The sequence below is a fragment of the Rattus norvegicus genome, chromosome 5 (assembly GCF_021556685.1).
Source record: "Rattus norvegicus strain SHRSP/BbbUtx chromosome 5, alternate assembly SHRSP_T2T, whole genome shotgun sequence".
Taxonomy (NCBI): Eukaryota; Metazoa; Chordata; class Mammalia; order Rodentia; family Muridae; genus Rattus; species Rattus norvegicus.
The window spans coordinates 120,327,912-120,341,719 of record NC_141538.1 but is presented as its reverse complement, the minus strand read 5'-3'; the positions used below and the strand labels follow the sequence as shown (position 1 = coordinate 120,341,719).

The following is a 13,808-nucleotide window of genomic DNA, read 5'->3' as shown; positions in this document are numbered from 1 at the left end:
GAACATGTCCAGAAGGGAACCTCATGTGCACAATTCTTCTGGAAAAAGCTAGTGAGTGTGTGCTGTGCCTGGGAGTGCAAAAAATTACTGCATTTCCTCTGTCCATCTCCATAGACTTCCTTTGTGCTGACGGAACCTGATGGTGTCAGCCAGTTACAGTTTTACCAATCTTTTTTTTTTTTTTTATCTTTATTAACTTGGGTATTTCTTATTTACATTTCGATTGTTATCCCCCTTCCCGGTTTCCGGGCCAACATCCCCCTAACCCATCCCCCTCCCCTTCTATGTGGGCTTCCCCTCCCCATCCTCCCCCCATTACCACCCTCCCCTCCAACAATCCCATTCACTGGGGGTTCAGTCTTGGCAGGACCAAGGGCTTCCCCTTCCACTGGTGCTCTTACTAGGATATTCATTGCTACCTATGAGGTTGGAGCCCAGGGTCAGTCCATGTATAGTCTTTGGGTAGTGGCTTAGTCCCTGGAAGCTCTGGTTGGTTGGCATTGTTGTTCATATGGGATCTCGAGCCCCTTCAAGCTCTTTCAGTCCTTTCTCTGATTCCTTCAATGGGGGTCCTGTTCTCAGTTCAGTGGATTGCTGCTGGCATTCGCCTATGTATTTGCTGTATTCTGGGTGTGTCTCTCAGGAGAGATCTACATCCGGTTCCTGTCAGCCTGCACTTCTTTGCTTCATCCATCTTGTCTAATTGGATGGCTGTATATGTATGGGCCACATGTGGGGCCAGCTCTGAATGGGTGTTCCTTCTGCCTTTGTTCTAAACTTTGCCTCCCTATTCCCTGCCAAGGGTATTCTTTTTCCCCTTTTAAAGAAGGAGTGAAGCATTCGCATTTTGGTCATCCTTCTTGAGTTTCATGTGTTCTGTGCATCTAGGGTAATTCAAGCATTTGGGCTAATATCCCTTATCAATGAGTGCATACCATGTGTGTTTTTCTGTGATTGGGTTACCTCACTCAGGATGATATTTTCCAGTTCCAACCATTTGCCTATGAATTTCATAAAGTCATTGTTTTTTGATAGCTGAGTAATATTCCATTGTGTAGATGTACCACATTTTCTGTATCCATTCCTCTGTTGAAGGGCATCTGGGTTCTTTCCAGCTTCTGGCTACTATAAATAAGGTTGCTATGAACATAGTGGAACACATGTCTTTGTTATATGTTGTGGCATCTTTTGGGTATATGCCCAAGAGAGGTATAGCTGGGTCCTCAGGTAGTTCAATGTCCAATTTTCTGAGGAACCTCCAGACTGATTTCCAGAATGGTTGTACCAGTCTACAATCCCACCAACAATGGAGGAGTGCTCCTCTTTCTCCACATCCTTGCCAGCATTTGCTGTCACCTGAGTTTTTGATCTTAGCCATTCTCATTGGTGTGAGGTGAAATCTCAGGGTTGTTTTGATTTGCATTTCCCTTATGATTAAAGATGTTGAACATTTCTTTAGGTGTTTCTCAGCCATTCGGCATTCCTTAGCTATGAATTCTTTGTTTAGCTCTGAACCCCATTTTTTAATAGGGGCATTTGTCTCCCTGCAGTCTAACTTCTTGAGTTCTTTGTATATTTTGGATATAAGCCCTCTATCAGTTGTAGGATTGGTAAAGATCTTTTCCCAATCTGTTGGTTGCAATTTTGTTCTAATGACAGTGTCCTTTGCCTTATAGAAGCTTTGGAGTTTTATGAGATCCCATTTGTCGATTCTTTTTTTTTCTTTTCTTTCTTTCTTTTTTTTTTTTTTTTTCCGGAGCTGGGGACCGAACCCAGGGCCTTGCGCTTCCTAGGCAAGCGCTCTACCACTGAGCTAAATCCCCAACCCCGCTTCCCCACTTTTTCTTCTGTTAGTTTGAGTGTATCTGGTTTGATGTGGAGGTCCTTGATCCACTTGGACTTAAGCTTTGTACAGGGTGATAAGCATGGATTGATCTGCATTCTTCTACATGTTGACCTCCAGTTGAACCAGCTCCATTTGCTGAAAATGCTATCTTTTTTCCATTGGGTGGTTTTGGCTCCTTTGTCAAAAATCAAATGACCATAGATATGTGAGTTCATTTCTGGGTCTTCAATTCTATTCCACTGATCTATTTATCTGTCTCTGTACCAATACCATGCAGTTTTTATCACTATTGCTCTGTAATACTGCTTGAGTTCAGGGATAGTGATTCCCCCAGAAGTCCTTTTATTGTTGAGGATAGTTTTAGCTATCCTGAGTTTTTTGTTATTCCAGATGAATTTGCAAATTGTTCTGTCTAACTCTTTGAAGAATTGGATTGATATTTTGACGGGGATTGCATTGAATCTGTAGATCGCTTTTGGTAGAATGGCCATTTTTTCTATGTTAATCCTGCCAATCCATGAGCATGGGAGATCTTTCCATCTTCTGAGGTCTTCTTCAATTTCTTTCTTCAGAGGCTTGAAGTTCTTATTGTACAGATCTTTTACTTGCTTGGTTAAAGTCACACCAAGGTATTTTATATTATTTGGGACTACTATGAAGGGTGTTGATTCCCTAATTTCTTTCTCGGCTTGTTTCTCTTTTGTATAGAGGAAGGCAACTGATTTATTTGAGTTAATTTTATACCCAGCCACTTTGCTGAAGTTGTTTATCAGCTTTAGTAGTTCTCTGGTGGAACTTTTGGGATCACTTAAATATACTATCATGTCATCTGCAAATAGTGATATTTTGACTTCTACTTTTCCAATCTGTATCCCTTTGATCTCCTTTTGTTGTCTGATTGCTCTGGCTAGAACTTCAAGAACTATATTGAATAAGTAGGAGAGAGTGGGCAGCCTTGTCTAGTCCCTGATTTTAGTGGGATTGCTTCAAGTTTCTCTCCATTTAGTTTAATGTTAGCTACTGGTTTGCTGTATATGGCTTTTACTATGTTTAGGTATGGGCCTTGAATTTCCAGGACTTTTATCAGGAAGGGGTGTTGAATTTTGTCAAATGCTTTGCCATGAGCATTCTTTATGCCTGCCTGTTCATATCCTGGCTTTCAGTTAATGTTGGAGATGGAACCTTAATCATTACCTTAATCGTATGTTAATTCTATCTTTACTTCTTTGAGGAACCATGGTGTTTAAATAGTGCCCTGCTGGTCTACATTCTCATCAGCCATGTACCCAGGTTCTTGTTTCTCTGCAACTCTGCCATAGTACTTATTTGCTATCTTGTTTGTTTCCCTCTGATACCATCTTAATAGTAGCGACCAGCAACCTGCAGAACCTCGTGGGGTTGGTGGAGATTGACTGTCCACCATTTTTATATCTTTGGAGAAATATGTATTCAAATCCTTTGCCCATTTTTTATAACCTTCCTTCCTATCCTGGGCCATCTTGAAACTAGCTATGTAGCCCAGGCTGGCCTTAAACTCTTGATTCTTCTGCCTAGGCCTCCTGAATGTTTTTGTTGTAGGCATAAATCACCCTTTTTGCTTGCTTGAGTTTTTGTTGTTTGGTTTATTTACTTAACCAAGAGAATAGCCTTAAAAGCCAGTTACAGCTTTAGAACTTCTAGAAAGATCCTTGTGTCTAGTCAGATTTTACTGTTCTTCCTAATTTGTGTCTTCCATTTCTGCTCTGTTGCTGTCGACTTGAGTCATTTCACCATCTTGCATCAGGTGTTCATGGGTAAAGGAATACCTGTGGAAGTGGTGGATGCTAAACTTGGTAGAAGGTAACACGTGTCCCATTCTGATCGAAAGGTAAGGATAAATTATCATCAATTCTAAGATAATTGTTCTTCTTTAAGTGATGTATAATTTTCTCTCAATTCAAGACTTATGTGGTTGGTTTGAATGCATTAATAATAAACTCTGAGACATCAGTGATGCATCAGGATCACCTTAAGGAAAGACATCACAGCCCTCCCTTCATGCTGTCTAACCAATACCAAACCCAGAGTTGAATTCCCCACTTTTCCCTCGCACTGCCTTCCATCCTTCTTGGCTTTCTGTGAGTCTGAATCCGCCTGCCTGAAGGCTGTCTTGTGAATGTCACTAACAGAGGTCTGTGCTTTGTATTTATAGAGCAGCACAAAAAGTACATGGGGGAGGGAATGAGGGATATTTTACAAAAGTCTCTTAACAGTTTTACCAAGCATTAAGTCACTGACTTCAGCTAACCCCAACTGACCCAGATAATAAATAGTATCTCAAGAATCATTGTTAATCAAGCAGTACCCATATTTTTGTGTTTAACATTTATGGTGGATATTCATCTATAAGACTGCTTTCAGCCTATGTGCTGTTTCCAGCAAATGATTATCAGATCACACATGCATTACTCTGGGCCAGGGACATGAAAGAGTGCATATGTAAGGTTACAGTAACGCATTAGCTTAGTTGTAAAAGTTGATTACATGGAATTGCCAAGCTAAACAAACAATCTGAATTCACAATATGATGGCAGTCCTCAAGATGGATTACTAGCTTTGGCTATGAGCTCCAGAAAAGATCCCAGTCTCTTTCCAGCATGCAAAAGATGTCTTTATCATGATGCATTACCATAGATCTGAGTTTCCCTCACTGACCACATGTCACATTGAGCAAGTTGCAGAAACTTCTCTATAGGCTGAACTAAGTCATTTCTCACATGTCTTCTCCTGTTGTCTAGTAAATCTTCTTAGGATACTTATTACCACTGACTACTGTCTTATCTAGTAAGTCCCATCTTTAGACTCTAAACAAACACAAAGTAGATTTCGTGACAGTTTAACATTTCCTCGGTTCATAGAGCTACTTATTATCTAATCTGAAACCTCTTTAAATCTAAACACTGAATTGCATTCTCTAAGAATTAGCCAATGATAATACAACAATAATATTTTGAGCAGCATCAGGGCAAGCTTTATGTTCTTATGCAAGCTATTGTTACAACATTTAAAAACAAAGGAAAATGCTTTTGTAGTTTCCTGGGAGAAAGTCTATAAAACAGAATACAATGCAGTCTTCTACAGAATGCTCTAATTTTCTAATACTTGAGGTAATTTCTTTCTCAGAGATCAATAAGTACTTTTAATATTGCATTTGGAAAACCAGTTTTAATTTATATTGACCTTTTTCTCCTTTGAGCATTTAGTCTATGACCCATAAAATGTTGATGACTGCTCTTTAGAAGGCAGCTGTATGGAATAAAGTATTATAAATATTCAACTTTCCTTTCTAAGCACTGTCACCAACAGCTGGGCATCCCGTTTAGCAGAACAGATTTTACACAGAGAGAGCCTGACACGTTCCTGAATCAGTGTAGTGAAGGAAACAAGAAATAGTTTCTTATGGATTGGGGACTTATAAAGACATGGAGCATCTGTTCCCCTTTTAAGTCATAGTCTGCTTGCTCTGAATCATGTCCAATGCTAGGATAATGTGCAAAACTTTGCCTTACAAATATCTGTACCACTTAACACTCTGTTCCTGCAAAGAGATTTTCCAGTGTCTCTATTAAAGATATTTAGATTATTTTACTGTTATGTGTAATTTTTCCTCATAGTATTTTAATGTAGACAACTGGTTTTTTTTTACTCATGTTTTATAATAAAAACTAGTCTGGGGATATGAATCAGTGGTAAGAGATCTTACCTAGCAAGCACAAAGGCCTGATTTCAGTACCCAGTACCACCACCAAAGAAGAATAAAACTTAAATATTTATATTTTATGATAGTACTTGTATATAAGATACATATATAAATAAATGATTCATTTAAATCTTTAATTAGGATCTCATATTAAAATATGCTACTAAAAATGAATTGATCAAATAAAACCATTAAATCCAAATTTATCATCATAATTGTATTTTCCCCCAATTTGGCATTTTGCGTTAAGAAGCAATATAAAACTTAGTTGGTAAAAATAAATTGTTTTCAAGTATTTCTGCTTTATCCTAAAGTATCAGCCTAAAATAAAGCATGTCAAGTCTAAAATTTCTTTAAATATTTTATTTCAGAGTTAAAAGATCACTGAAACTGGACGATCAGTTTGAAGAAAATGTAAGTATTCGTTTGAGGATTGTGATTGCAGCCAGCTGTAGCACATGCCTGTAATCCCATCACATGTTAGGTGGAGGCAGGAGTATGCTGACTTCAAGAAAATCCTCAGTTACATGGCTGCCTGGGTCACAGGAAAGGGAGGATGGTCAGGGTGATAGGGAAGATTGAGAGCAAATGAGCATTGTGACTACACGATTATGACTGTGTGTGTAACTTTTGCCTAGTGAGTCACCTTGCTAAATATAACATTTATCAAAAACATGACACAGTTTTCATTGATACAATGTTATCTGCATACAAAATATTTTTCTAATATAGCATGTCAAAATTTCCAGTCAACTTGAGATAGACATGCGAGAAGGAATTCGTTTACAGAAGTTTGCCACTTACATATATAAGAAACAATATGAAAGTGTAGCAGTATGTTCATATATTATTGTCCAGTAAAGAAATATCAAAACAGCAGTGACATTATCATGTCAAAATGTAAATTTGCCTCAACTATGCTGGCATAAATTAAATGATAGATTACTGCTAGGATATAAATTTTACCATGGTAATAACAATAAAAATAAAATTGTGCTGTTGGTATACTTTTCTAAATCTAGTTATAGAATATTCCCAGTGCCAACATGTCACAATATATGCTAGCTAATAATCTTCCCATACTAACTATGGATTTTAGATATAAACGCTGACTAACATACTTATTATTTCTCTAATTTTAAATGTAAGTAATTAGTAAGGAAGAAAACTAAAACAAATTGTTCGTTAATAAATGAGCTTTTACAAAATCCCATGAGTCTGCCACTTCAAGGAATGAGTTTTAAGCTGGGCGTGGTGGCCCAGGCCTTCAAACCCACCACTTGGGCAGCAGAAGCAAGTGGATCTCTTGAGTTTGAGACCAGTGTGCTCTACAGAGGAAGTTCCAGGACAGCCAGGGCTACACAGAGAAACCCCGTCTTGTCGGAGACTAGGGAGAGTGATTTCTTTTTGGAAGACTCATTGGTTTTAACAAAACAGAAAATCATTTTAAAACCTTACTGAGTGTTTTTTTTTTTTAATTATACAAAGGTGGCAAAATACTGCAGTGGCACTAAAAACACCATTAAAGGTGTAATTAGCAATTTAGAATACCATTATCCACCTTGTGTGCAGAATGCAGCTGTGACTGTAATTCTGCATCTGTTTCTTTGGTCAGAGTGGTATTTTGGTAGATGGGTAGTCCAGCTTGAAATGAGATAGTTCTTTCCTGCCCCAAAGCTGTTCTTTGGGAGGTAGACGCACCGCCTGAGAGGGAAAGTGACCATTGTGAACCCATTCTTTCATGGGGCACAACTGTCTGCATAGCCAGCTTTCTGTCTGTGTTTTCCTCAGATGGGGATGCATCTAGGTGGGAACTATGTTGTGTTGGAAGACATATTGTTATATTTGTTCTGGGTCTGTACGTTTAAGTCAGTTATCTGAATATTAACTCAGTTTCTCTACTTGCTATTGATTTATTCCTATTTTCCAGTTCTTCATGATTTAATCTGGCTGGACAGGTTGTATGTCTTAGGCCACTTGTCCATGTGCAAACTGTTTAATCTGCTAACATAGACTCATTCATCCACTATCCTAAAGACTCATTTTATTTTCCCAAAGTCAGTGTCTTTACCACCACTAGCAGAAAATCTGAAATGCTCTTAATCTTAGAATTTCTAGCAATAAACATGAAGTTATATTTCCTCTGTCTTTTGGTCAGTCCTGTGACTTTCTTAGGATGATGTTTCTGCATGACTATGTAAAAGTCCCTCCATGGTCAACATGACTTCCATCTTCCCTTTCTTGCCTTCCATCAGGGACCATGCACACAGTGTGTTCACTACACTTACCCTGTTTGAGCTCAGTAATGTAAGTTCACAGTGGTGTTGCAATATGGAAGGGAGCTTCCCTTTCTCCTAACTCCTGTGCTTTCACATAAACCTCTACAGCAGGCAGTTCACTGGTTACAGATATTGTGAAAAAAGTCTCACTAATGGGTCGTTTTAGAAACCAAAAGCCCAGAATTTTGAAAGGTTAAGTGTTTTCGTGAATTCATTTGTAGATAGCAGCACAGATGGGTGCTTAGGGAACTGTCACTAAGATGTGCTTATTTGACAACTGATTTGCTATCCCAGGTATTCCCCTTTATGTTCCGCTATCTCTGAAATCCCATGCTTACCAACTCATTTCCTTCTCACCTACACACAATCACTGTACATGGCAGCTGTGACTGGTTCACAGTGAAGGAGGACTCTGGCATGTGAAGCTAGTTGTGTTCTCTACGATTAGAGGTTTTCAGTAGGGATCTTTTGTGGCATGCCATCCAAACCTTGCCTTGCTCTCTACGTCCTTCTGGCCCCGGTCTAGGCTATAACACCTCTCCACCACATTCCTGCTTATACTCATTTCCAGTCGCCCAGTAGAAGGAGACTAAGTCTTTTGCCTGCCTACTAAAACCGAGTCTTGGGCTTGTGAGAAGGTACTACGTGTAAGGGCACTAGCCTCAGAAGCATGTGAGCTGAGTTCACTCTGTGGGCTCATGTAAAGGTATAAAGATCCAACTCCAAAACATAGGCACATTTACATATGTGCCTGTGCCCACACATGTCCACACACACAATAAAAGATGAAAATGACTCATGAAACGTTCTTAAACAAGAGGACTTTCAAAAAGGCATTGGTAGGAAAGCCAGCCCTTCCTGGAGAAAGTGTGGCAGTTCAGTAGACTGTGTCCATGTCCTGTTCCCTGCGTCGTTAAGATGATAGGCAGGAGTGCCCGCTGTGCACTGCTCACACTGCTGCCCCATTGTCTGTGATTGCTTGTGTATCTCAGTACACAGTCCAGAAATGAAGCCCTTTCGTTAACATATGCAAATTTTAAATATATTAAGAAAAGCATTTAATATATAGGGAACATCATTTCCATACATGGGCTGTATTTGACCTCCTGGAGAAATTTAAAACCAAGGTATAATCCAAAGCAGCAAATAATGTCACAGTGCTGGGGATTGGTGGCAGTAACTCAGGAATTGTAAATCTATATCTCCCCCTCTGCCTGTCATACTCAGTGATCAGGACAGTTCCCCACTCTGTCCTTGCCCCAATCTACTTAAGAGATTCCCTCCTACAACATGCAATGATTTGTGGCATAGAAAGTATATTCCTAAAATGGAAAATAGCTTCACAGTCCAAGACACACAGAGAGAGAAACAGAGACAGAGAAGACTAAAGACTGTGGAAGTGGGGCCTCAGCCAAAGCACGTAGGTTCTGTGGAGAGTTTCCTCAGACTGTCTCTGTTGTTTAAATGACACAGTTGGAATTCCTTTGCCCTTATTTCTTCTTCTCACCAAGATCAAAGAGAGGGTGAAGCCATTTATCCCAGCCTGAGACACATGGCATTGCCATCGGCCTCCACTCTACCTACCCATCCTGTTTTATTCACCATGGTAGATAAGGAAAGAAACTCAAGTCCAGACAAATTATATGACCACAATGGGAAACTGATAAACAGCAGAACCATGGTATGAGACACCACTACTTGAAGTTCTTGTTCCATAGGCCAGGGCTATTTTTCCTTTGGTCTAATGGTTTAAATATCACTTGACTCTTTATTCTCTTGAAAATTTTGGTTTATGTTATCTTTCATAGTTGTCCAAATTTATTAAACAATTCTAAATACTGTGTTCAATGTAAAAAATCTTTAATAAACAATATCCATATGAAGAAAGATTTTAAACTTATATGTGTGTATGTATATGCATATGTATCTATATGTTATGTGGGTATGTTCATATGAATTCAAGTGAAGGAAGGGCAGAGGCCTAACTCCCTCTGAGAGCTGGAGTTGCAAGTCATTGTGTGCTGCTGGTTGTGGGAGCAGAGAGCTCACTCTGTAGACTAGGCTGTCCTTGAACTCAGAGACTTGCCTGCCTTTGCCTCCCAAGTAAGTGCTGGGATTAAAGGAGTATACTACTATACACAGCATCATAGTATTAAAGTTAGCCAAAAGTATAAAGCCTTGGAGGAAAATATAAGAATTCATCTTTGTGAATTTATAGGAGCCAAAAATTTCTCAAGACATAAAAAAAAAACATTTAAAAGAGAAAAGTTAATAAATTAGATTTTATTCAAGTTAATTTTTTTCTTTTTTTTTTCTTTTTTTTTTTTTTTTTGGTTCTTTTTTTCGGAGCTGGGGACCGAACCCCGGGCCTTGCACTTCCTAGGCAAGCGCTCTACCACTGAGCTAAATCCCCAACCCCAAGTTAATTTTTTTCTATTGATTGAACAATCACATTAAAAACTGAAGAAACACCAGTGATTTTTTTAAATTGGAAATATATTTTTGTTTTAAAGTTTTAAAATAAAAAATTTTAAAATGAAAAAGAGATGAAAGAAAACGAATAAGCAGGCTATAGATTGAGAAGAAAATATTTGTCATGCATGTATCTGACAAGACTTATGTGCAAAATAGATAAATAAGAGTAAATAAATAGAAAAATGCAAAAACTTGACCAAACTGTTAATCCCACTCACTGAATGAGAGCAAAAACCACTTCCTAAATTCTTTGGTCAAATTATGCAAGCTTATTTTCTGTTAGACAGGGCTATCTCCCTAAAACAGGGTTTACAAATATATTTTCGAACACAGGAAAAGGTAGAGTTTATATAGACCCCAAAACTACAAGACTAGAAAGTTTTCAAGTGATGGGAATTTCCTGAGGAATTTTGGTTACATAGGTACTTGGCTGAGCATTTCAAAATTATTTGACAGAATAACTTATATAAGGATGGAGGTCAGGATATTGGGCATGGAACATGTCAAATTCCAGAAAATGGGTCAAGACCTAGCCAAATGCATGAAACAGTGTTACATAAAACAGGAATGAACTTATTTTGACCTTATAACATGATGGCTTTTAACCTTGTCCATCAAAACACTTAACAAAAGGTAGTGTTTAAGTAGATAATTAGCAGACACTGATTATCAGGAAAAGGGTGTAGAATCACAAAGGGATATAACTATTCCCCGTCTAGGATCCAAAATAAAGGATTCTGTAGTGTCATTAGTATGGCTAAGGCAAGCCAGCGAGCCAGCCAACAGGGGCTGGTGAAAATGGGGAGAGTTGAAACGCAGCTATCAATAGAAGTTTACAGTGAAGCTGTCAAACTAGATATGGGTATAGTTAAGCCCATATCCATCCTGTACACTCTTAGATACCCCAATAAAGTAAAAATCATAGATACACAAAGGTAATGTACACGAGTGTCCTTAGCAACTTCATTCCTCATAATCTCAAACTGGAAACAACTCACATGTCCATATAGAGGAAAATGGAAAAGCAAATTATGGCATATTTAAACAAAGGAAAACTACCTGCCAATGAAACAGCACATTATAACAGCTCAAGAACATGCTAAGCAGGAGTCAAATAAGCAGGTTATGTGCTTCACATAAATGAAGCTCTCAAGAGGCAGCAGCTGTGTGTAGTTGTTGCCTTGGGGCTGGGAGAGGCAGAAGGAAAGGTGTGATGAACATGCAGATCTCAGTAGAGGCACATCGATGCATACTGCCAGAGCCTATCGAGTAAAACAACATCTATGCACTTTATGTAAACCATACTTTAGTAACTAAAAAGTGTGTTGAATGGACTTCACAACATTCTAGAAAAATAAAGGGGTCTATGAAAGTATGATTAGAAATAACCCTGAACATATTTCACTTAAAAAACCTTTCTGAGGATTATAGTGTGAGATAGTAATAGTTCGATAATATATATTCTTTGTGGTGTTAGGAATGCCTTTTAAAATTAAAGTTTCTTGAGAATTATGGAAGATGGGCTAGCAAAGTGACTCAGCAGACAAGGATTATAGCTAAGGCTTATAAATTGAGTTCCATGTCTGGAATCTTCATGGTGGAAGGAGAAATATGATCTTGAAAGTTACACACACATAAACTAAATAAATAAATATAAAATTAAGTAAGTTGCAGAAGACAAATTAACATGGTAGTGCCTGTCACTCAGGATGCACTTGAGAAGCTGAAGCAAGGAGGATTTTTGTGTGGAGGAAGTAGCCTGAGCTATGAGGTGAGTTCCAGTATAGCCTGTGCTACAGAGGGAGATCCTGCATCACAAACAAAATAAACAAACCACAGCTCTGAAAGAAAAGAACCAAAATAAATAAATAAATAAATAAATAAACAAACCAGTAAATAAATACAATGTAGCACCTTCAGCCAACGATTTGTTTTCTTTAAAACATTTACTGCTATATTATATATAATTAAATTCATAGATCTTAAGTTCTTAAGTACATAATGTAATGTTTTTTAACAGTGGGTAACCCTATATATCAAAGATCTTATCAAGATTGTTTCTGCTACCATAAATCTAATGTACTACACATGGGGACACACACACACACACACACACACACACACACACACACACTTGTAGCCCTGGCTGTTCTGGAATTCACTATAGAGGCCACCCTAGCCTTGAACTCCTAGATCCACCTACATCTGCTCAGCACCTCCCTTTTTGTGCATGTGTGTTTCTGTTCTTCCCCTGATATCCCTATAGGATTACTACATAAGTACAAAGTGGTTTTTGTTCCCTGTAGCAACAGTAAAAGCAACAGCAAAATTCCAGTGTTGCTAGCACCGTTAAGAATGATAATTGTGGCAGCTGAGAACTGGTAGATCCAAGATGAAAAGCACAATTAGTCTTCAGAGTGTCCTAATATAAATTCCATACTGGTAGTATGCCATAATTACCATAGATGGGCCATTCCAATAACCTTACCAACCAGAGTAACATTAATAATCCAACAGGCATAGTGACACATACGTGTAATCCCAGCACTGACGAGACTGAGGCATGAGAATCCTGAGTTAACAGAATAGTTCGTGTTTTAAGTATTCTAGTGATAGCAGTAAATAGTTCATAATAATAATTTTATATCCCATATTTCACTGTAAAAGAACCCTTAGTTAGTACTTTCCAGACTGTTTATAACAGGTACAAAATCAATAAAATGCAGGCACCTTTTTGGTTGACCGTGCTTTAAAAAAGGTGACAAAGAGAGCTACAATTCATGAAGGATATCAAAGGCAAATGCCATATCTATTTGAAATTATAGAGAGAGCATTGATTTTTTTTTTTAGCAGAAAGATCTATGCTCAAATTTTAGTTTTGCTAAGATAAAAGGTTTGACCTCTTAACAAAAAGTACAGTAGTAGTGATTGGGTTGATGATAGACTAAATCTTAGGTCACTTTTTCTTTGATTTGTAGTAGTGTTAAATACTTCTAGGTGTCAGTAAATATTCGAAGCACACATGAGTTAGAGAAGTGGGGTAGTGTCTACCACATTTTGTTTGCATCCTGAATTCTTTGCCTTTTCTAGCTGACTCTAATCTCTAATCTTCTTACCTTTTGTTTTTTATTTTGTTGTTGTTTTTCCTAAAAGGATCAATAAATGGTACTTTTCCTTGCTGACCTCTTAATTAGTAACCCAGTCTCTCTTAATCCCTTCCCATTATTGGAGGTAATGTGTAAGTCTCTCAAAGCTTGGAGGAAGGCAGGATGGAATTCTTAGGATACTAGAATTGCTTGTTCTGAATCTTCACAAATTAAAAGTTAGAGGAAAAGAAGCCCTTGGGGAAGTTTGTGCACACAATAGGGCACACTAGGATGCGCAATTGCTGTGGGATGCTTTGGTGAGACAGTAGGCAAGGGCAGTGTCTCCGTCTTCTCTCTATGTGTGATGGTTCTAGCTAAAACAT

General features: G+C 38.2%; 1 protein-coding gene across 34 annotated transcripts in view; it reads left to right on the top strand.

The window, feature by feature from the left end:
- Positions 1-13,808, top strand: part of Itgb3bp (integrin subunit beta 3 binding protein) — a 65,066-nt gene that overhangs the window by 9,019 nt on the left and 42,239 nt on the right. For 19 of the 34 annotated variants that reach the window (XR_015619846.1, XR_015619844.1, XR_015619845.1 and 16 more), the window contains one exon: positions 5,957-5,999. The exons of 9 other annotated variants lie outside the window; for them this stretch is intronic. Coding sequence is in view for 8 of the 25 variants with exons in the window: in XM_087549799.1 (XP_087405925.1) it covers positions 5,957-5,999 (43 nt within the window). In the remaining 17 variants the exon portion in view is untranslated. Of the gene's footprint in view, positions 1-3,597; positions 3,714-5,956; positions 6,000-13,808 lie in introns of those variants that run through there. 6 more of the 34 variants (XR_015619839.1, XR_015619837.1, XR_015619838.1 and 3 more) reach the window with 4 other exon arrangements.